Source organism: Myxocyprinus asiaticus, chromosome 10 (genome assembly GCF_019703515.2).
Source record: "Myxocyprinus asiaticus isolate MX2 ecotype Aquarium Trade chromosome 10, UBuf_Myxa_2, whole genome shotgun sequence".
Taxonomy (NCBI): Eukaryota; Metazoa; Chordata; class Actinopteri; order Cypriniformes; family Catostomidae; genus Myxocyprinus; species Myxocyprinus asiaticus.
The window spans coordinates 38,578,483-38,601,491 of record NC_059353.1 but is presented as its reverse complement, the minus strand read 5'-3'; the positions used below and the strand labels follow the sequence as shown (position 1 = coordinate 38,601,491).

General features: G+C 39.6%; 3 protein-coding genes across 5 annotated transcripts in view; all 3 read right to left on the bottom strand.

Moving 5' to 3' along the window:
- Positions 1-1,946: 1,946 nt before the first annotated feature.
- Positions 1,947-15,428, bottom strand: LOC127447172 (sterol 26-hydroxylase, mitochondrial-like). Of its 2 annotated transcripts, XM_051708806.1 has the most exons (10): positions 15,295-15,428; positions 11,819-12,092; positions 10,812-11,002; positions 10,178-10,377; positions 8,736-8,933; positions 8,431-8,594; positions 3,216-3,382; positions 2,799-2,880; positions 2,506-2,706; positions 1,947-2,375 (listed from the first exon to the last, which is right to left on the bottom strand). In XM_051708806.1, exons 1-10 carry the CDS (start codon positions 15,330-15,332, stop codon positions 2,241-2,243), a joined length of 1,650 nt encoding a protein of 549 aa, XP_051564766.1. In that variant the 5' UTR covers positions 15,333-15,428; the 3' UTR covers positions 1,947-2,240. The 2 variants fall into 2 exon arrangements, with proteins under 2 accessions (XP_051564766.1, XP_051564767.1); XM_051708807.1 differs by lacking the exon at positions 1,947-2,375 and having other exon boundaries at positions 2,520-2,708; positions 2,800-2,880.
- On the bottom strand, positions 15,363-22,929 carry LOC127447173 (mitochondrial chaperone BCS1). The gene is made up of 8 exons (XM_051708808.1): positions 22,781-22,929; positions 22,240-22,611; positions 20,991-21,130; positions 20,373-20,567; positions 19,804-19,867; positions 16,980-17,152; positions 16,565-16,682; positions 15,363-15,615 (listed from the first exon to the last, which is right to left on the bottom strand). The coding sequence occupies exons 2-8, from the start codon at positions 22,557-22,559 to the stop codon at positions 15,363-15,365; spliced, it is 1,263 nt and encodes a 420-aa protein (XP_051564768.1). The 5' UTR covers positions 22,560-22,611; positions 22,781-22,929.
- The window catches only part of LOC127447171 (1-phosphatidylinositol 4,5-bisphosphate phosphodiesterase delta-4-like), a 45,215-nt gene continuing 44,985 nt past the window's right edge, over positions 22,780-23,009 (bottom strand). For both annotated transcript variants that reach the window (XM_051708803.1, XM_051708804.1), the window contains exon 17: positions 22,780-22,826. The gene's annotated coding sequence lies outside the window, so the exon portion shown is untranslated. The remainder of the gene's footprint in view (positions 22,827-23,009) is intronic.

The following is a 23,009-nucleotide window of genomic DNA, read 5'->3' as shown; positions in this document are numbered from 1 at the left end:
GGTCACACTTCATTTTAAAGTGTTCATGTTACTGTGCATTTATATAGGTATTTGCTGAGTAATACTAATGAACTACATGTATTTATTTTGTAATTATTTTGTAGAGCTGCTTGTATTTACATATTGTTATTGTTATTACCAGGGATGGGAGGGTTACTTTTTAAATGTATTCCACTACAGATTACAGAATACATGCTGTAAAATGTAATTTATAACGTATTTCATTAGATTACTCAAGGTCAGTAATGTATTCTAAATACTTTGGATTACTTCTTCAGCACTGGTAGATTTTTTCACTTGTTTTGACTATAAAAACTCTGCCAGTACAGTAAGACAAAATACACATGTTAAAAATACATTCTCTGAAAAACCTAAATATCTTATGCAGTGTTGTTTCTAAAACAAGATTAATCAAATTGATCTTGTTTCAAGGATTTTTAGATATTTTTATAGGAAAACAATACAAAAATTATTATCAAGAATATGACTTTTGCCCTAATATCAAAGGTCTTACTAGAAAAAAAGAAATTATGTCCCAATGTGAATTTTGTGCCTGGTAACGTGCGTGTAAAATGGCTAGAAATAGCATTTTAGCTTAGCATAAAGCTGACAATTTACACAAAGTTTATTTCTGTTTCTTCTGCTCCAAACTTACTTCAAACTTACTTCTCTGTCCGCTCGTATGAATGTAACACATCATAAGAAAGTGTTTCACCGCTGTTCAAATGCACTTTGGATTGCATCATTTATATATATATAAATGTTTTCCATATGAAAGGATTTTCCATTAAAAACTAAATATTAAATGAAACAAATGACAATAAAATGCAAAGTAATCTCTTCAGTAATCAAAATACTTTTTGAATGCATTCTAATTACCAATTATTTAAATTGTAACTGTAGTGGAATAGTTACTTATATTTTGTATTTTAAATACGTATTCCCGTTACATGTATTCCGTTATTCCCCCAACCCTGGTTATTACTATATTATTTAATAATAGTAACATGTAATATGTGTAACAGACACTGTAAAATAAAGTGTGACCCATATTTCCTTTGCTGTTATTTAAATGGAACCTTGCACTTTGAAAATACACAAAAAATAAAGGACCCACTTAAAGGAATATTCCGGGTTCAAAACAAGTTAAGCTCAATTGACAGCATTTGTGGCATAATATTGATTACCACAAAAATTAATTTTGACTCATCCCTCCTTTTCTTTAAAAAAGCACAAATCTGGGTTCCAGTGAGGCACTTACTATGGAAGTGAATGGGGGCCAATCTGTAAACATTAAAATTACGCACTGTTTCAAAAGTATAGCCACAAGACATAAACAGTATGTGTGTTAACGTGATTTTAGTGTGCTAAAATCGGTCACTAACCTTTTCTGTGTAAAGTTATAGCCAATTTAACAACTTTGTTGCCATGATGATGTAATGTCAACAAACCCTAAAACTACTGTAAAGATGATGATTAAAACAATTTTACAGCTCAAATAATACACGTGTTTTAACAGAAGAATGAAAGTGCTTTTTATAAAATTATAAGATTCACATTTCTGCCTTCAAACCCTCCAAAAATTGGCCCCATTCACTTCCATTGTAAGTGCATCACTGTAACCTCTATTTTTGCTTTTTTTTTTTAAGAAAAGGAAAGTCGAGTCTTAATAATTTTTTTTGTGGTTATCAATATTATGTCACAAATTCTGTCGATTGAGCTTAAATTGTATTGAACCTGGAATATTCCTTTAAACTTATAAAATATGCAAACTAGACATTTTCTTAATAAATGCCCAAATGTGAGAGACTCTTCATAATTTTTTTTTTAATCAACAGCACTTAAGAAATGTACCTACAAAGGTGATGTAATATCACAAATATGTAAATATCCTCCATTCTACTTCCACTAATGCTGAAAAAAAAAAACACAGAGGTTTTGAATTGCTTAAAAAGTTTATTAGATTTTTTTCCCAAGTTCATAAAATACATTAATGTATATCAGCGTAATGAAATACAAAGCACATAGAACAATTTCATGGCAAAGCTATAAAAAATTTGGAAAACAGAATTTTTCACAGTGTTGTACAAGGTCCTTTATATTGCATATTCCAAAGCACAACAGAATCACATTTAGAGAGAGGTAAAGAACTTCACATATTCACATGATTCACTACAGCCTATCATTTTCATATGTACAAAGTTTACATGTGATGTTTGAGCACTAGTGGTCTCCTTTGACTATTGATGAGAAGATGTGTTCTGTCTTTCCACAAAGTGAAGGTTAACCTGTCTGTCTGCCACAAGCACTGTGCGATTGAGTGCTTGAATCTCGCCAATAGTTGGGTCAGGTCTGATTTCAAATAACTTGATTATCTGAAATAAAAAAGACAGTCAACAAGCAGCATTTTTCATATCTATAATATAATAGTAGACTGTATTCAATCTATCTACTGATCACTTTGTTTGTCTGTCTATCTATATGTTTTGTCTGTCTGTCTCATACCCTTGCCAAAGCCAGATGCATCTCTAATTCAGCAATGCGACGGCCAACACAGCCTCTGACTCCAAAGCCAAATGGGATTGACCCAAATGGGTTAGGTCTCGCTCTGCCATCTCGAAGCCAGCGTTCAGGTTTGAACCTCCGTGGTTCTGAGAAGACCTTCTCATCATTGCTGATTGCGTAGTGGCAAAGAGTGAATGTTGTCTACTCAAAAGAAATATAGTTATATACTGAAGCAATTTCTAAATTAGATATTCTTTTTTTCATGTCCCAATATCATGAGGGGGAAAAAACACCTTTTTTGGGAAAAAATGTCCACCAATGACCACATCATTCTCTGCCATGATACGGGAATTCATGGGGACCACAGGGTACATCCTGTGTGGAAAATTACACATGCAAAAATTTTAATGAATACCTAGTGGGGCACCATTTGCAATTTGGGTTGTTTAATTGCATTTACATTTACATTTATGCATTTGGCAGATGCTTTTATCCAATTTGACAGTGCATTCAAGGTATACAGTACATTGTTTCAGATTGCAGTTGGTTAGTTTGGCATACATGCAACGTTCGATTCTATACTTTTCGATACTTTTATTGGGTTGCCTAGCCGGTTGATATGCTTGTTTTCATGCACTTGAGCAAACATACTACACCTGTGTGATAACACTTTAACAAACATTCTTTGTTGGAAAATGATCCATTTTCACCTTAGTGCTTCCTTGATGACAGCTTTGAGGTAAGGCATGCTGTTCACTTCCTGTGCTGTTGGGATTCTGTCACCCTGTAAGATTCTGCTTACATCCTGATACAGAGTTTCTTGAGCTTCTGGATCTCTCGAGAGAAGATACAGGGCCCACATCATAGTGTTGGAGGTCTAGCACATAAAGAGGAAACATAGTAGGAACAATTAATGTATGCCGACTACATCAGTGGTTCTCAACCATAGGACGGTGGACCACTAGGATGCCTCATTTAAATTCCAGTGGGGCTGAAAAATGTTTCATACATTTAGGTTACTGAAAACATGCAAAAAAAATCACTGCAGCGTACAACCTTGGTGAACAAAATGTAAAATTTGTAATCCCCTCAATGACTGCCAGGAGAAGTATGTTTGAAAACAGGAACTTTGTCATTATTTCAGCAGAGGTAAAAGAGGAAAAATCATAGTCTAACAATATGGGGACTTGGAGTTGAGAAAGTTTAGAAAGTTTAGAACTACTGGTTTATCTGAATTTCCATTGCCTCTTTTGTCCCTTTAATTTTAAAGAGATATATATATAACACATTAAATCACTTTTTATTGCCAAAGTTATCGGGATGCACCGATTTGACATTTTTTGGCTGATACCGATTTTAACAAAAAACTATTGACTGACACAGATGCAGATATTTTGTCACTTACCTTATTTTGCCATCAGATCACTGTTTTGCTCAGGAATTATATTTTAAAAATGTACAAAGAGGTACAAAAGCTTATGTTCTAACAATAAAGAATTTCCATTGAATATGGATTGGATCTGTTGAACACAGGACAAGCCAACATTTTAAAGACAGCCAAAATGAAACATAAATAGATTGTAACAAGGTTAAGGATGGGAAAGGAGGAGGCGGGAACCTGCTGATCACGCAAAATAATATTTAATGAAACAAAAAGACACACAACACAAATGCACACACGGCAGCTGCATGTGGCTCTCTCTCTCTTGAACTGCCGCATCCCGTTGCACTTATCCCTCTCCTCGGCTGATTAGCCCAATTGGGGGCTGGGCATGCATAGTCACGGCCCGGCCACGCCCTCCTTCTCATCACACTCCTCCCTCCTTTGCCTCAGGCTGGGGAACCCCCGGCATGATGTACAACCCCCCCCCCCCCTTCCGGCTGGGGAGGGGGACAAGGGGAGGGAAAAACAAAAACAAAAAAAAGAGGAGAGGGAAAGGGCAAGGCGGAGCAACAGTGAGAGAGAGAGAGAGAAAAAAAAAAACTTGATTGCTGGTTCCCAGACACGGCGTTGCCTGGTCCTCGATCACTTCTCCACCCTCTGGCGGATGACAGCTGCTCCTACCCCCGGGCAGACCGGAGCAAGTTCTCCGACCCCTGGTGGATGGAACACCCCTCCGTGTTTTGGCGGCCGGTAGGGAGCCCTCCGCCCCTGGCAGCGGCTCCACAGATCCAGGCGGCCAGCAGCGAGCCCCTCCTCCCCTTGCGGCAGCATCAAAACAACAGAATTCACATTTTACATGTTTCTACTGACTATAACAGAACATCACAAATTCATATCATGCATATTTTGGGCAATTCCACAGAAATGTTAACCACATCACAGAAATTTTTTTTACCAAATGAACAAAATGCCATTTAAGTTCTATCGTGGTATAATGGATAATCGATGATGCAGTTCTTACACAATGCTGAATGAAGCGCTGACTGAAACACTGATTGAAGGCTATGGGTGCTTCTCAACTGGAAGGATGCAGCCTAGTTAGGCTGGATATCTCGGCTACCACGTCATCAAGCTCCTTCGAAGGCCGTCTCAATTGTGAAGACCCTTGGAAGTCAGCCTTGTTTCGCCATATTTTGGAGGATGCATCAAGTGCATCCTACACAGCCTTCAATCACCCACAATCCCTTGCACATGCGCACTTACTAGACCGTCTCATTCTAGCGCTGGAATGCTGAGGAGGAGCCTAGCCTACAGCCTCAGAAGGACTGATCTAGGAAGGACACAGCCTAACTAGGCTGCAGCCTTCCGATTGAGAAGCACCCTAATTTTAAACACAGTCTTTCAAGCTGTCACGGTCTTGTCACTTTGTCAGGTTGGGTTTTTGTCTGATGGGACCGTGACATCATCGCCCCATGTTCTATCTTGTGTTTTGTGTCCTTTCTTTGTGTGAGCGCATGGGTCCGAATTTGAGTTACCGCAGTGCGCTCTTCGGTAATGTCACGGCCCTGTCATTCTGTCAGGTTGGGTTTTTGTCCGACAGGACCGTAATCATTGTTCCCTGTCTGCCTTGTGTTTCGTGTATGTTCTTTATGTGAGCGCACAAGTCTGGTTGTGAGTTACCGCTGTGCGCTCTTCGGTCGGTCTTGTTTCATGACCGGAGCATGGTGTCTAGATCCTTCCTTCTGGCAAGCGGCACCTGTCCCTTGTTTGTTCCTGCCTATTTTAACACACTTGTGTGTCATGTTCTTGGCTGGATTGTTGAATGTAGTCTTTAGTGATTGTTGTGTGTTATCATTATAGAAAGCTGTTTGGTGCGAAATAACTTACCTCACTCTCTCTGCTTAGTTGGTCCTGTCTAGTGTATCTGTTTGATTACCCGTCTCTGCCCGCGTGTCGGGTGTGTGGTTGCCTTCCAGTTTACTGAGCGTGTGTTCTCTGTGCTCACGAATCTTCAACGGAGGATTCCTCGTCTCTGCCCGCATGTCAGGTGTGTGGTTGCCTTCTAGTTTGCTGCGTGTCAGCTGCTCTTCAATCCGGCCCTGTTGCAGTGTGGATCAGCCAGTCACACTGTTTCCGCATTGGTGGATTCCGGAGCCGAAGGGAACTATATGGACGTCGATGTGGCAAGTTCCGATGGTCCAGCTGGACGGACCTATCACCGCCCAGAGGAGGCAGAGGAGGGGCCGGGTGCCTGCTCCTCAGTCGCTGACAGCTTCCACGGTCACAGAGGCCGTTTCCCTGTCACTGCCAGTGCCCACAACCATGGAGGTCATTCCCTTGACTCTGTCTGTGCCCACAGCCACGGAGGCCGTTTCCCCTTCCCTGTTTGTGCTCACGACCATGGAGGTCATTTCCCTGTCACTGCCTGTACTCACAACCAAGGAGGTCATTCCCATGCCACTACCAGTGCCCACGACCCTGGAGGTCATTCCCCTGTCAATGTCTGTGCTCACAGCCATGGAGGCTGTTCCCCTGTCACTACCTGTCCTCACAGCCATGGAGGCTGTTCCCCAGTCTCTGTCAGCGCCCATGGCCATAGAGGCCGTTCCCCAGTCTCTGTCGGTGCCCACGGCCATGGAGGCTACTCCCCAGTTGCAGCTGCCAGTGCTCTCGGCTGTGCAGGCCGTTCCCCTGTCACGGCCAATGTCCACACCTGAGCTTACCACAGCTCCGCCCCCTGAGCCGCTCCCTCCTGAACCCTGTCCAGCGGATGCCGCCCAGCTCACTGCCCCCTGTCCAGCAGCTGCCACCAAGTCCGTTACCTCCTGTCCAGCGGCCGACACCTCTGCCCTGAGGCCACCTCCCAGGCCACTTGACCACACCCCCTATCTTATACTTCCTCCCTGGTTTCCCTCCCTTCGCTTCCTCTTTGTTGTGTTTTCTGTTCTTTGTTAGTGCTCGTTTTTTTGTCTTGTTTTTTGTTTGATGTTCCCGTTTGGGGGGGGGGGGGGTAATGTCATGGTCCTGTTACTTTGTCATGTTGGGTTTTTGTCTGATGGGACCATGACATCATCGCCCCATGTTCTGTCTTACGTTTCGTGTCCTGTCTTTGTGTGAGTACACGGGTCCGGTTGTGAGTTACTGCCGTGTGCTCTTCAGGAATGTCACGGCCCTGTCATTCTGTCAGGTTGGATTTTTGTCAGACGTGACCATGACATCATCGTTCCCTGTCTGTCTTGTGTTTCGTGTATCTTCTTTGTGTGAGCGCACGGGTCCGGTTGTGAGTTACCGGTGTGCGCTCTTTGGTCGGTCTTGTTTCATGTCCGAAGCATGGTGTCTGAATCCTGACTTCCTGTATGGTATCGGGATCCGGACACTCATGCTCCATGTTCTGTTTGTTTTGTTCTAAGTGTGTTGAAGTTTTCTCCCTCATGTGTTTCAGGTGCCGCTGGCTCACGGAATTAGCGTTTCCATGGGAACCCTGATTGTTTTCATGGGAACGCTGATCATGCCAACTTTCAGCTGGCGAGCGGCACCTGTCCCTTGTTTGTTCTTGCCTATTTTAATCCCCTTGTGTCATGTTCTTGGCTGGATTGTTGAATGTAGTCTTTAGTGATTGTTGTGTGTCATTATTATAGAAAGCTGTTTGGTGTGAAGTAACTTACCTCACTCTCTCTGCCTAGTTGGTCCTGTCTCGTGTATCTGTATGGTTGCCCGTTTCTGCCCATGTGTCAGGTGTGTGGTTGCCTTCCAGTTTGCTGTGCGCGTGTTCTCTGCACTCACAAATCTTCAATGGATGATCTCTCGTCTCTGCCCGCGTGTCGGGAGTGTGGTTGACTTCAAGTTTGCTGTGTGTCGGCTGCTCTTCAGCGGAGGTTTCCTCGCGGCTCTGCTCTTCGCCGTCACGGTGCATGCAGTCGCCTGCGGGAGCACTCATCACGGAGGATTCCTCATAACTCTGCTAAGATATTATTTTGAACTGTAAATAAATCCTTTGAACTGTTCCTCTGCTCTTGGGTCTCTGTCTTGCGGTTGCTCTCTGACACAAGCTTTTGTAATTGCGCAAGACCACATTTGAGATTTCAATCTTAACTCAGTCAATCGTGCAGCCTTAATGGATAGCATATCAATGTCTCAGAAGTCAAAGTTAGCTGGTCTCAAAGCGTGGATGGTTTTACCTCATCATGTATAGGTAAGTGCCGCTTTCACAACTGTAACGTCTGTAATGACAGTTTTTGCCCACAAGAACGAGAAAGAATAAAAATGACATGTTCTTAGGAGTGCCAACCCTTCTACATTCTATGGCTATCATTATTTCTGGATTGTGCATGTGAATTCGAAGTGTTTTTATAAAGTGTGCTGATAAATAATTATAACTGAATCATTGGCTTTTCATATCAGCGTTTTCATGCTTAAAACCGATTTGCCGATGGTTTTAATTTGGTCAATAATTGGCCGATAAATATCAGTGGCCGATACATCAGTGCATCCCTACAAATGTACCATTTCAAATGGTCATAGCTAGAGTAAATGTCTCTTACTGTGTCCACTCCAGCCAATAGCAGCTCAGAAATGCTTCCATAAACATCTTTATTGGTCATCTTGACATTGGAAAGCAGGTAGGTGAGATATTCCCCTGCAACCTCCTGATTTGTATCCACTCGCATCTGAATGGCTGCCATCTTCATGTCAATCAGTTTGCTAGCTGAACAAAATCATAAACCATAAGTCGATAAAAGATTATAAAACATCACACTGCATAGCAACATGTACCTGTATCTCTTACACTCTATCTGAAAATTATGATAACTGATGTTGATTGTCAGAGGCATCTCAAAAAGCTTACCAAACGTAAAAATGCCCTCCCAGCCACTGAGGTACCGCTGCCAAAATGGCAAGTAATCTCGGGTCCAATTTGGCAGCAACACCACAGGCATGCTGTAGGTGAACATTCTGGCAATAGAGTCAATGAAATCTTGTGTCTCTGTGGGAATCTCTTTCTCCAGGCAGCCAATGCGTGTTTCAAACAGAATGGATGAGATTCCTGAATGAGAAAATGAAAAGGAGAAAAACCTTTATTACTTATATACTTTAATACACCATACAACAATTATTGTGAGTTTGTGCTACAAGAAATAGTAAGATTTTCACCAGTTGATTCATATTCAAAATATTCAGTGTGAATGACACATGATAACTTTTGTGTTTCCTAAACAGATTTGAAAACAGTGTTATTATCGTTAATTATAACTAGCGTTTTTGTTAACTGAAAAAATATATATATATATATATATATATATGAAAACCAGCATAACTGGACAAAACTGAAAATAAACTACATTTTAAAATACATTTCATGACTCCAAAACAAACTAAAATAAAAATTCATTTTAGTTTTTTGATACACTGTATATTCTAACATTTAAAACCTGCCTTCATTAAACATGAAAATGCCACTAGATAGTAATAATACTATACGGCCTTGAGAAATTGAATGGTGTTAAAACATATCCAGATTATATCAGATAACCCATTAACTTTGGCAACAAAAACTAAAATAGGGTTCCTGTAGCTCAACTGGTAATGCATGGTGCTAGCAAAGCGAAGATCATGGGTTCAATTCCCAGGGAACACACAAACTGATTAAATGTATACCCTAAATGCACTGTAAGTCACTTTGAATAAAATGCATAAATGTTAAATAATTGTTAAAATAAAAACTAAATAAACCTAACAGTGATAGATTGAAAACTACCAGACACTAAACTAAGTTGAAAGAGCAAATTAAAAAATTAAATAAAATAGAAATGAAACCTGAACTGAAAATTCAGTTGAATATAATAGAATGCACATAAACTTCAAGCACTAGGTCAAGGTTATAGGTGCACTTTAAGTCACTTTGGACAAATGAGTCTGCCAAATGCATAAATGTAAAGACTAACCTACATTATTTAACTTTATCAGCAATCAGGGACTAAGTGGAAGCTTTCTACAATTATGCAGCTAAATATTAGCTGATTACATAAAAACTAATTACAAGTTTTTATGTACACACTCCCACATGGAAACTACAGAGGGGTACTTCCACTGATGTGATACGCACTGTTGAGTTTGTTATAAGGGGTATAATTCTGTCTTATTGTGTTTTACGTTGCATTAGTCACATCCTTCATGATGTTGTGTTGGCATATTACTGTATGCCATTGTGCGGAATAAAATTTTTGGGTATCGATAAAGCTCTGTCTAATCTTGTGTCATCTTATTTCAAACATTTACGAAGGACTATACCTTCAAGAGAGAAGCGATAAAGCTCATTGGACAAGTTAGAGACCAGATCACCAGTGGGGCTCATCTCACGCAGAAAGTAAATCCTTTTGATGAAGTCTGTGACGACCTCATTGACCACATCACCATACTGAACCGAGTCCTTGGGATGCAGCATGCGTTTGTTCAACACAGCCCGCAGTTTGTACCATTTCTCTCCTTCTCTGTTGAAGAACATATTGTAATCAAAAGCTCCTTTCAGAAGGGCAACAAAGCAAATAGCAGTTGATACAAACCCGATACAGTTAAAGGGATAGTTCACCCAATTGTACATATGAAAAAAAAAATGCAATTGAAGTGAATGGTGACTGAGGCTAACATTCTGCCTAAAATCTCCTTTTGTGTTACACAGAAGAAAGTCATACAGGTTTGGAACAACATGAGGGTGAGTAAACGATGGTAAAATTGAAAGTTTTGGGTGAACTATCCCTTTAATAAGATTACATAACATCACAAAGCAACATAACTACCACATTTTTACTACTCTAGTGCACTTTGTCCTAGTAAATTCTTAAGGCATGACAAGCCTTACATAATTTAGAAGTATGTGCAAACACCTTTACATCACAATACTGTTACAGAACTGTTGTGTTTTTACTCTGTGAAAGGGCCATAGCCGATGCCTCTCATGTCCCGGTACTCTGTCCACAGAGTCATGTCTCCTCTAGAAGGAAACTTCTCATCTTTTCTGAGGAGCTCCTCAACTAGATCCACACTGCATAGTGAAATGGAATGAAAGTTTCCAGCGTTCACTCTGTACAAGGGGCCATAAAGCTGCTTTTCATATAACTAGGGAGATGACAGACAAAAAGTGAAGCACAAACAAAAAGTGTATGTTAAGAAAAATCATTGTTTAAAATTACTATTAATTTGCAGACCAAATCTGCAAATTACTTTGGGTCAATATATCAAAGTTCCAACACCTTATGAGCTTTCCAGTTGTTTCCTGATTAGAAATATTGACGAATCTTGTTGATAAAATATTTTACAGCTCTGCCTAATTAGAAAAATGTGGATTCACTATAACATTTTCCATGACTTTTTAAGATTTTATTAATATTCATGACCTTTCCAGGCCTGAAAAAGGACAAGGATTTAAAAAAATAATATTATAGAAATTGGCTATTCTTGTAAATAAACATTTTAGAGCTGAGCGTAAAACACACACACACACACACACACACACACACACACACACACACACACACACACACACACACACACACACACATATATATATATATATATATATATAGTATAAACAGTACATATATATTGACTACTCCAGGCCTGGAATTCTTAGTTTTAGAATTCTCTGATATGAAAGGTTTTCCATGACCGTTTAACTGGGAACCCTGATAAATAAATATCAGATAAAACTCACAGCAAGAATACTTAAGTATTTAAACATGGTCAATTACAGAAGACAGTTGCTTATTTTCTATTCTATGTCTTTAATGATTAAGATAGTGACTGTCTGAGTAAAAGTCAGTTCTGCAATTACATGTTTCAACAAGCGTGTGGATAAACAGGTGACATCACATAATAAATTAACTATACATAACTGTACTGGCTGTGCTATCTTGTAGAATTTGCCCTCTGTACCTGTAGCTCATGCATGCGATTCAGGTACCCTTTAAAGAACAGTCTGTACAGCATCGTAAAGGTTGTGATCTCTGGGAGGTCAGCCACAGTCTTGAGCTTCCTGTGACTGTCCTGGACAGTGACAGCAGCAGCAGCATTACCCACTGCCCCTCTCCGGAGGTCCACAGCCACTGTGGTGGGCCGCAGGAAAGCAAATCCAATTCTTTCTGCAGAGCTCACTGCTAGACGAACAGCCATCATGGAGGCAGGGACAATAATGTGGGAACCAGCGATCCTGTTTCATATGGGAGGGAGAGGGAGAGGGAGGTGGGGCAACATCCTCTGCAGTTAACCCTTCACTCTCTGTTGTAATGTGTGTGTTGTCTTGTGTGTGGGTGTGTTTTTAAAGGAAAACACCATTATTGTGCACATACAGTAGGTACGGTAATGATTTCTGTTAATGGCAGTAAGAATTTCCTGCATATTTCCAACTTCTAGGAGAAACACTGTTGCTTTGGGCCAAATCTTGCAGCATAAGAATGTATTACATTCACCTCTCTTCCAGTTCAAACAGAGTGTGCTAAACAAATACAAACAATAGGCTTGGAACTGCACATCCCTCTGTTTACAATGGCTCTCATCCCCCCAAAAAAAATAATCATCTGAAAGTGTGGAATTTTTTTTTTTCTTTAAATCAGCTTAGATAATTTACAGTGGCCCAAAAATGTATTTGGACACTTAAGCCACACAAATACAGTATGAATATCAATATGAATGTCAATGCATTAGATACAAAAATATCAAACCAGTGGCATTTACAGATAGCACCTTAATATAGCTCAAGCACACAAAGTAAAGTTGGTTCTGAGAAAAGTTTAAGCATCATTTATTTGCAGATGCCACTGGTTTTTTTTACCCAAAATGGAAACCTATCTCTTTATTTACTCACCCTCATGCCATCCCAGATGTGTATGACTTTCTTTCTTCTGCTGAACAAAAACGAAGATTTTTAGAACAATATTTCAGCTCGGTAGGTCCATACAATGCAAGTGAATGGTGAACAGACCATTCAAGCTCCAAGAATCACATAAAGGCAGCATAAAAGTAATCCATTTGACTCAGTGTATAAATCTATATCTTCAGAAGTGATATGCTAAGTGTGGGAAAGAAACAGATACATTTTTAAGTAATTTATTCCTATAAATCTCCACTTTCACATTCTAAAAGTGAAAGTGGAGATTTACAATAAAAAAAAAGATTGAAATATTGATTTGTATCTCACCCAAAGTGACTGTATCACTTCAGAAGACATAAATTAAACTACTGAAGTCGTATGGATTACTTTTATGCTGCCTTAATATGCTTTTTGGACCTTCAAAGTTCTGGCCACCATTCACTAGCATTGAAACTCTTTGTTTGTTTAGCAGAAGAAAGAAAGTCATACATATCTGGGATGGCATGACAGTGAGTAAATGATGAGAGAATTTACATTTTTGGGTGAACTATCCTTTTAATTATAAAAAGAAATGCAAACATTTTCAAGTGTGGTTAAAGTGTCCAGAATCACTGTAAATTATATTTACATTATGTTCAAAAATATTGATTTCTGTCTGAACTGAATACATATTATGTCCAACTTAAGCCATTATTTGACAAGATTCAATGTACACAAAGCAATTTTCAAATTAATCTCAGGATAAATACAGTTGTGCTCAAATGTTTGCATATCCTGGCAGAAATTGTGAAATTTTGGCATTGATTTTGAAAATATGACTGATCTTTTATTTAAGGATAGTGATCATTTGAAGCCATTTATTATCACATAGTTATTTGGCTCCTTTTTAAATCATAATGATAACAGAAATCACCCAGATGGCCCTGATCAAAAGTTTACAGACCCTTGAATGTTTGGCCTCGTTACAGACACACAAGGTGACACACACAGGTTTAAATGGCAATTAAAGGTTAATTTCCCACACCTGTGGCTTTTTAAATTGCAATTAGTGTCTGTGTATGAATAGTCAATGAGTTTGTTAGCTCTCACGTGGATGCACTGAGCAGGCTAGATACTGAGCCATGGGGAGCAGAAAAGAACTGTCAAAAGACCTGCGTAACAAGGTAATGAAACTTTATAAAGATGGAAAAGGATATAAAAAATATCCAAAGCCTTGAAAATGCCAGTCAGTACGATTCAATCTCTTATTAAGAAGTGGAAAATTTGGGGATCTCTTGATACCAAGCAAAGGTCAGGTAGACCAAGAAACATTTCAGCCACAACTGCCAGAACAATTGTTCGGGATACAAAGAAAAACCCACAGGTAACCTCAGGAGAAATACAGGCTGCTCTGGAAAAAGACGGTGTGGTTGTTTCAAGGAACACAATACGACGATACTTGAACAAAAATGAGCTGCATGGTCATGTTGCCAGAAAGAATCCTTTACTGCGCCAGTGCCACAAAAAAGCCTGGTTACAATATGCCCGACAACAACTTGACACGCCTCACAGCTTCTGGCACACTGTAATTTGGTGTGACGAGTCCAAAATAGAGCTTTATGGTCACAACCATAAGCGCTGTGTTTGGAGAGGGGTCAACAAGGCCTATAGTGAAAAGAATACCATCCCCACTGTGAAGCATGGTGGTGGCTCACTGATGCTTTGGGGGTGTGTGAGCTCTAAAGGCACGGGAATCTTGTGAAAATTGATGGCAAGATGAATGCAGCATGTTATCAGAAAATACTGGCAGACAATTTGCATTCTTCTGCATGAAAGCTGCGCATGGGATGCTCTTGGACTTTCCAGCACGACAATGACCCTAAGCACAAGGCCAAGTTGACCCTCCAGTGGTTACAGCAGAAAAAGGTGAAGGTTCTGGAGTGGCCATCACAGTCTCCTGACCTTAATATCATCGAGCCACTCTGGGGAGATCTCAAACGTGCGGTTCATGCAAAACGACCAAAGACTTTGCATGACCTGGAGGTATTTTGCCAAGACGAATGGGCAGCTATACCACCTGCAAGAATTTGGAGACTCGTAGACAACTATTACAAAAGACTGCATGCTGTCATTGATGCTAAAGGAGGCATTACACAGTATTAAGAACTCAGGGTATGCAGACTTTTGAACAGGGGTCATTTCATTTTTTTCTTTGTTGCCATGTTTTGTTTTATGATTGTGCCATTCTGTTATAACCTACAGTTGAATATGAATCCCATAAGAAATAAAGAAATGTGTTTTGCCTACTCACTCATGTTTTCCTTAAAAATGGTACATCTATTACCAATTCTCCAAGGGTATGCAAACTTTTGAGCACAACTGTATGAGCCACTGGACATTCCTGGACTTTGGACAGATAATTAGCGCATAATGTCATCTATAGACACCAAACCCATAACAATAACAGAGAAAAATAATTTTTTCCTCGAGCTGGCTTTTATTTCTCAGATGTGTGTGAAGTCTTTATCTAGATTGTATAAAAATCAAAGCATGATTCAATCACCTCAGATGTTTATCAATCCTTTGTGGTTCAGTTTGCATTATACAAAAGTCTGTTCTCTTATCAGGTCTTCACATCTTTATCTTATCGATATTTTTGATAGAGCCAACCGGGTCTGTTTTATAGAGCATGAAGTGTCCTTGAACCTGAGCGGCGCTAAGCTCTGGGTGTGCTGCCAGCGCTTGCTCTGCGTATCGCTCGGCCTCAGCCGCAGACTCCTGAGGGTAAAACCTCCGGAACATTTGAGTCAGCTGCCAATGGGAGCAGTAGCCCACGTACTGCTTCAGATCAACCCGTCCAGGCCTTACAAGAGCGGGGTCCAATCTTTGGCACACAGAGGAGAAATATGGAGAAAACAATGCAGAGTTAATCAGAAGGAAAACACACTTTTCAAGGTTTCCACACATATTGATCAATAAAATTCCATTACTTTTCCAGTCATTCATGATTATATAGTTTGCACTCACAAAAGAGCAATTATTTTTTGGTGAAATATTTACAGCTGAGCTGATATAATTTTTCAATGACTTTTAAAGATTTTATTAATTTCCACAGCATTTACACACCTGTAAATCCCAATTTTACATCTTAAATCACAATTAAAAAACAAATCCCTGATATTAGTGAATTTATCATGGGTTTATCAACAACTGATGCAGATACAGATATCTAGAAAGCAGGCTGATGGCCAAAATAATCCTGATATACACCGATCAACCACAACATTAAAACCACCTGCCTAATATTGTGTAGGTCCCCGTCATGCGGCCAAAACAGTGCCAACCCGCATCTCAGAATAGCATTCTGAGATGATATTCTTCACACCACAATTGTACAGAGTGGTAATCTGAGTTACTGTAGACTTTATCAGTTCGAACCAGTCTGGCCATTCTCTGTTGACCTCTCATCAACAAGGCATTTCCATCCACAGAACTGCAGCTCACTGGATGTTTTTTGTTTTGGCACCATTCTGAGTAAATTCTGGAGACTGTTGTATGTGAAAATCCCAGGAGATCAGCAGTTACAGAAATACTCAAACCAGCCCATCTGGCACCAACAATCATGCCACGGTCAAAATCACTGAGATCAAATTTTTTTTTCACATTCTGATGGTTGATGTGAACATTAACTGAAGCTCCTGACCCGTATCTGCATGATTTTATGCACTGCAATGCTGCCAAACGATTGGCTGATTAATCACATGGATATTCACATGTTTGTCTATCACTACCATTTTCATGACTGTGAAAACCCTGACTGTCGTGAAATATACCTTTCAATGAAATTAGTAGTCATAAACACAATTCGGGCCTCTGAAGATGCCACTCCATCCAGAGCATTCAAAAGTCCACTGAAAGTGAGTCTTCCCATGCCCTGATAGGCCAGTGGATCTGTGAGAAAAAACATGGTCATTTAAGAGTATTGTTCTTGATGTATATGATGAGAGCATGTTGTACCCACTCATTCTAGATGTGTATCAATGTCACAATGTGGCTTCATTTTCTTGATAAAGAAGAAGAGGTGAAATATGACCGGGATTTGTTCTTTACAGGTTTCATGAGATTCACCCATCCATGACATATTCAGCTTATACAATTCATGAAACAATAAACACATGATAAGTTTACATAGATAGAGAGTTTCAAAAACACAACTGTGTGTGTCGCTTATTTGCAAAAGTGACATACTCTCTGTGGGTATCAGCTCGCGGCTGACGAAGGCTGCATCCACGTCCTCCAGTAGGATGATGCTTTGCTGTGGAGCGACGCTCAGCAGGTGGTTGAGACGATCGTCAGACAGACTGCGGTCACTGAGACTCATTAGACAGATGCTATAGCCCAACTCGCCTGCCAGCGCAGTTCTGTGAAATGTCAGCAATACAGTAAGTGTTTAGCTCATTACTTTATTGCAACCATACTGTACACAGAAATAACACTAATTTACAGGGTTCCCTTCCCGCACATTTTGAACAATGAATTCCATTACTTTACTAGTCGTTTGTAAAAACAGGAACTGGATAAAGATTTTTTTTTAAATCATTGGTAACCCTTTACAATAAGGTTCAATTTGTTAACATTAGTTAACAACATTAGTTAACATAAACTAACAATGAGTAATAGTTTTACAGCATTTATTTAATCTTGGTTAATGTTACAGTAATACATTTTGAAACTAAAAGTTGTATATGTTAGCATTAGTTAATGCACTATGAGCTAACATGAAGTAACAATGAACACTTGTATTTTTATTAACTAACATTATCAAAGATTAATAAATGCTGTAAAAACATATTGTTCATTGTTAGTTGTAAAGTGTTACCAAATCATTTTAGATTTATAAACCCTTTTTCAGGACACTGCATTTTAAAATAATTTTGTAAAAATCCAAATAACTTTACAGATCTTTATTGTAAAGGGTTTAAACAATGTTTTCCATGCTTGTTCAATGAACCATAAACAATTAATGAACATGCACCTGTGGAACGGTCGTTAAGACACTAACAGCTTATAGACGGTAGGCAATTAAGGTCACAGTTATAAAAACTTAGGACACTAAAGAGACCTTTCTAGTGACTCTGAAAAACACCAAAAAAAAGATGCCCAGGGTCCCTGCTCATCTGCATGAACATGCCTTAGGCATGCTGCATGGAGGCATGAGGACTGCAGATGTGGCCAGGAGCAATAAATTGCAATGTCCGTACTGTGAGACACCTAAGACAGTGCAACAGTGAGACAGGAGGGACAGCTGATCGTCCTCGCAGTGGCAGACCACGTGTAACAACACCTGCACAGGATCGGTACATCCGAATATCACACCTGCGGGACAGGTACAGGATGGCAACAACAACTGCCCAAGTTAAACCAGGAATGCACAAACCCTCCATCAGTGCTCAGACTGTCCGCAATAGGCTGAGAGAGGCTGGACTGAGGGTTTGTAGGCCTGTTGTAAGGCAGGTCCTTACCAGACATCACCGGCAACAACTTCACCTATGGGCACAAACCCACCTTCACTGGACCAGACAGGACTGGCAAAAAGTACTCTTCACTGACGAGTCAAGGTTTTGTCTCACTAGGGGTGATGGTCGGACTCGCGTTTATTGTTGAAGGAATGAGCGTTACACCGAGGCCTGTACTCTGGACAGGATAGATTTGGAGGTGGAGGGTCCGTCATGGTCTGGGGCGGTGTGTCACAGCATCATCGGACTGAGTTTGTTGTCCCTGCAGGCAATCTCCACGCTGTGCGTTACAGGGAAGACATCCACCTCCCTCATGTGGTCCCTTCCTGCAGGCTCATCCTGACATGACACTCCAGCATGACAATGCCACCAGCCATACTGCTTGTTCAGTGCGTGATTTCCTGCAAAACAGGAATGTCAGTGTTCTCCCATTGAGCACGTCTGGGACCTGTTGGATCGGAGGTTGAGGGCTGGGCCATTCCCCCCAGAAATGTTCGGGAACTTGCAAGTGCCTTGGTGGAAGAGTGGGGTAACATCTGACAGCAAGAACCGGCAAATCTGGTGCAGTCCATGACAAGGAGATGCACTGCAGTACTTAATGCAGCTGGTGGCCACACCAGATACTGACTGTTACTATTGATTTGACCCCCTTCACCCCCCCCTTGTTCAGAGACACATTATTCCATTTCTGTTAGTCACATGTCTGTGAAACTTGTTCAGTTTATGTCTTAGTTGTTGAATCTTTTTATGTTCATACAAATATTTACATGTTAAGTTTGCTGAAAATAAAAGCAATTGAAAGTGAGAGGACGTTTCTTTTTTTGCAGTATATATACAGTACTGTGCAAATGTTTTAGGCACTTGTGAAAAATGTTGCATAGTGAGGATATCTTCAAAAATAATGCCATAAATAGTTTTCATTTACCAATTAACATCATACAAAGTCCAGTAAACATAAGAAAGCTAAATCAATATTTGGTGTGGCCACCTTTGCCTTTAAAACAGACACAATTCTCCTAGGTACACCTGGACACAGTTTTTCTTGGTTGTTGGCAGACAGAAGAACTGTGGTGAATTCTCCAAGAAGCTTGGTACATCCTATCTGTTTAGGCTGTCTCAATTGCTTCTGATCTTTAGATTAGTCGATTATCAAAATAATCGTTAGTTGCAGCCCTACTTAGGACAAATGTTTTATATATATATATATATATATATATATATGTATATATATATATGTATCGTACTGTGCAAAAGTTTTAGGCACTCAAGATGTTTCAAAAAAATTATTATTATTATTATTTTTTAAGTGGCTAACATAGGGATATTCTATAAAAATAAATAAAAAAAAAAGGTTTCTAGCTTATTACTTATTTTGGAGCAGAGAATAACTAGAAATTACTGGTCTTCCAGGACTAGAAATTACTATTTTAAATTTTAACTTCCCTAATATTTTCAGGTTTTGACCCTGGGAACCCTGACTTTGAAACTACGACACTCTACTATTCATTAATCGTATTTGTGACACCTTGAACTGTAAACAAAGTAACTGTGCTTACATGAAACTGCTCTTCCCACAGCCTGGGGGTCCATACAGCAGATAGCCCCTCCTATATGGAATACCTGATTGAACATATTCAACAATAAAACTTAAATTAGAAATGAATTAAAATATCAAACAAACCAATATATATATATGAAATATTACAATGCAATCCAATGAAGTTAGTGGCATGAGGGAAGTTTCTCCTGACATGGATTAATTTTTAAAGGGACAGTTTACCCAAACATGAAAATTTTGTCATCGTTCATTCATCCTTATGTTCTTCCAAACCTGTAAGACCTCTTCTCTTCTGTGGAACACAAAATGAGATGCTAAGCAGAATATTAACCTCAAAGATGCAATGAAAGTGAATGGTGACTGAGGTTTACACTCTACCTTAAATCTCCTTTTATGTTCAATGGAAGAAAGTAAGTCATCCGAGTTTGGAACAACATGAGGGATGAGTCAAAGATGACAGAATCTTCACTTTAAGGTGAACTATCCCTAAACTCTTAAAATGACTTATTTTAGAGGATCTGAACTGGAGCTCGTCTTTAACTGTCAAGTTATCCTGTTAAACTTCACCTCTGTCAGTGTACCACTTGGGATTGCCGATGAACTCCTTCACATCATCAACAATCCTCTCTGCCACTCCATTCTCCAGAACCACTGATGACAGGGGCCGCCGTCGCCTAGGAAACCCAAAAGGCCTCCACTCTGCTCCAAGGGCAGTGTACATCACAGTCCGACCTTCTTCTTGTCTTAAAGCAAGTTCACGAGCTGCACAGACAAAGAATCACTAATTTACTGGCTGCAACGCATTTTTACAATGTTGTATAATGTACAATGTTTATACTGCGATCTACAGCAGATGTATTGTAAATTAATACAGTGTTCCACAGCAGGTTCACAAAACAGCAGAACCAAGCCATTGAGTGAACAGAAAAGGGAATATATCATAGATGGCTGTTTCATGAAATATGGGCACTTTATGTCCCTGGGGTTTGATTTTTATTAAAACTAATAGATTCCAACCTTTTTTTATGCATTAAAAATGTCTTGAAACTTTTCTATCATGCCTTCATCATTTATTTTTTGCTACTTCTCAAATGCTTTATGCTTATTTTTAAGTCCACACGACCAAAAGTGCCTATAGTTGAAGAATCAACCGGTGTTGGCAACAGCCCATTTCCTACCTCATACCTTCTTGGAGTATATTGAAGAATATCTGCCTGTCTCTACCCAGAGCAGTGAAGGTGACAGACTCCCATGGAGTTCCAGTGTGCAGGTCCACCATCTGCTTCTCTCTGGTTCTCTCCACTCTGATCCACTTCCTTCCGTACCTGAAAAAACACAGCTTTAATTAGAGATGAAGATAAGCGGATGTACATTATTGATTCCTGTTGGGAAGCTCAAATCAGCAGCACATCAAATGTAAACTGTCTAAAGCAACATCACTATACATATACCCAGAGTATACCACATTGGTTGGTAATGCTAGTGGGTCCAATAATGACAGTAAACTGTTCTTGAGTCATTATTCCTTTACCAGAAGATAACATGCAGATAAATAATTACATTTTGAACCCATTTCGAATACAACAATTATAAATAACATACAGTGAGGTCCAAAAGTCTGTGATAACACATTGCAAATGCTTCTATTTTGCATTTTTAATACTAATTATCTAATTAAATAAAACATGTTCCATTACCAGCATAACAATTTGGACCCCACTTTACTTAAAAGAGATAGTTCACCCAAAAATAAAAATTCTCTCATCATTTACTCACCCTCATGCCATTCCAAATGTGTATGAATTTCTTTCTTCTGCAGAACACAAATGAACATTTTTAGAAGAATATCTCAGCTCTGTAGGTCCATACAATGCATTTTAATGGTGGCCAGAACTTTGAAGGTCCAAAAATACATAAAGGTAGCATAAAAGTAATCCATATGACTCCAGTGGTTAAATCTATATATTCAGAATTGATATGATAGGTGTGGGTGAGAAACAGTTTAATATTTTAGTCCTTATTTTCTATAAATCTCCACTTCCACTTCCTTCTTTTGTTTTTGGTGATTCGCACTAGGCAGGGAGAATTTATAATTAAATAAAAAGGACATAGATATTGATCTGTTTCTCACCCACACCTATCATATCAATTCTGAAGACACGGATTTAAACAATGGAATCATATGGATAAATTTTATGCTGCCTTTATGTGATTTTTGGACCTTCAAAGTTCTGGCCACCATTCACTTACATTGTATGGACCTTCAGAGTTGAGATATTCTTCTAAAAATCTTTGTGTTCAACAGAAGTCAAACACATCTGGGATGGCATGAGGGTAAAAGTAAATGATGAGAATATTTTCATTTTTGGGTGAACTATTCCTTTAATAACACATTGTGAAACTAATGTTCTCTCTACATAAATTGTGGTCTTACCAAATAATGTGGTTGCCCGGACTGGGATGAAAGTCGAACTGTGTATGGACTCGCCCACTCTCATGCTGCATATAAGAGGTCTCAACACTTAGATGCTGCGTGTGTTTGGCATGTTTTGTAATCCAGCTTAACAGCCAGTGATAACTTTTATCTCTGCTGGGGACCTCCAGTGTGATCATGTAATGTCTTCTAAAGAAGATCATGCCAATCTGTGCCCCCTTTCGGGCAACTGCAAGTGCTGTGCCAATGCCAACAAGCCCAAAGCCTGCTCCAAAGTAAGGGTTGTCCTTCAAAGCTCCAATGAAATCTGACAGGGTCATGATGAAGGTGTCTTCAGGTTCTTATAGCAATCAGGAAGAGTCTTGTTGCCTCCTGCTTTACAGCACATGGGATGAAACCATTTTGATGTGATAACATTTTGAAAGAACCTTGAGAATTACAAGACATCTTACAATTTTGTTCACACACTGGTCAGTTCCTATACCATATACTGTATATTCTTTACTAAATCAATAAAGAATGAAAAGATGACTATACTTACGGCAGTGCAAAGATCATGACAAAGTATCTTTCACACATCATTGTCTCTGTTAATTTAAAAGAAACAAAAAAGATGCGAATCAGCTAGGTAGTGCACTAGAGTAAACAGCAGTCTGCCTTCAGCCCCCAAGTGTTCTCTCATTGGACAAATCACATTGCGACCTCTGTGTTGCTTCCGGTGTTCAGGAAAATAATTCCGTCTGAAATGTGTTTCACTTTAATAGTTCCGT

What these genes read in the sequence shown, in the direction of transcription:
- LOC127447173 (XM_051708808.1), bottom strand. Translation starts at nt 22,559, where the DNA reads ATGACCCTGTCAGATTTCATTGGAGCTTTGAAGGACAACCCTTACTTT. An exon ending in CCGGGCAACCACATTATTTG is followed by an intron (nt 21,131 to 22,239) that starts GTAAGACCACAA and finishes GTGTTTTTTCAG; the next exon opens with GTACGGAAGGAAGTGGATCA. An exon ending in TGTGGGAAGAGCAGTTTCAT is followed by an intron (nt 17,153 to 19,803) that starts GTAAGCACAGTT and finishes GACATTTCACAG; the next exon opens with AACTGCGCTGGCAGGCGAGT.
- LOC127447172 (XM_051708806.1), bottom strand. Translation starts at nt 15,332, where the DNA reads ATGCAAACTGAACCACAAAGGATTGATAAACATCTGAG. An exon ending in TATTGGCTGGAGTGGACACA is followed by an intron (nt 3,383 to 8,430) that starts GTAAGAGACATT and finishes TTTATGTGCTAG; the next exon opens with ACCTCCAACACTATGATGTG. An exon ending in GTCATCAAGGAAGCACTAAG is followed by an intron (nt 2,881 to 3,215) that starts GTGAAAATGGAT and finishes TTTTCCACACAG; the next exon opens with GATGTACCCTGTGGTCCCCA.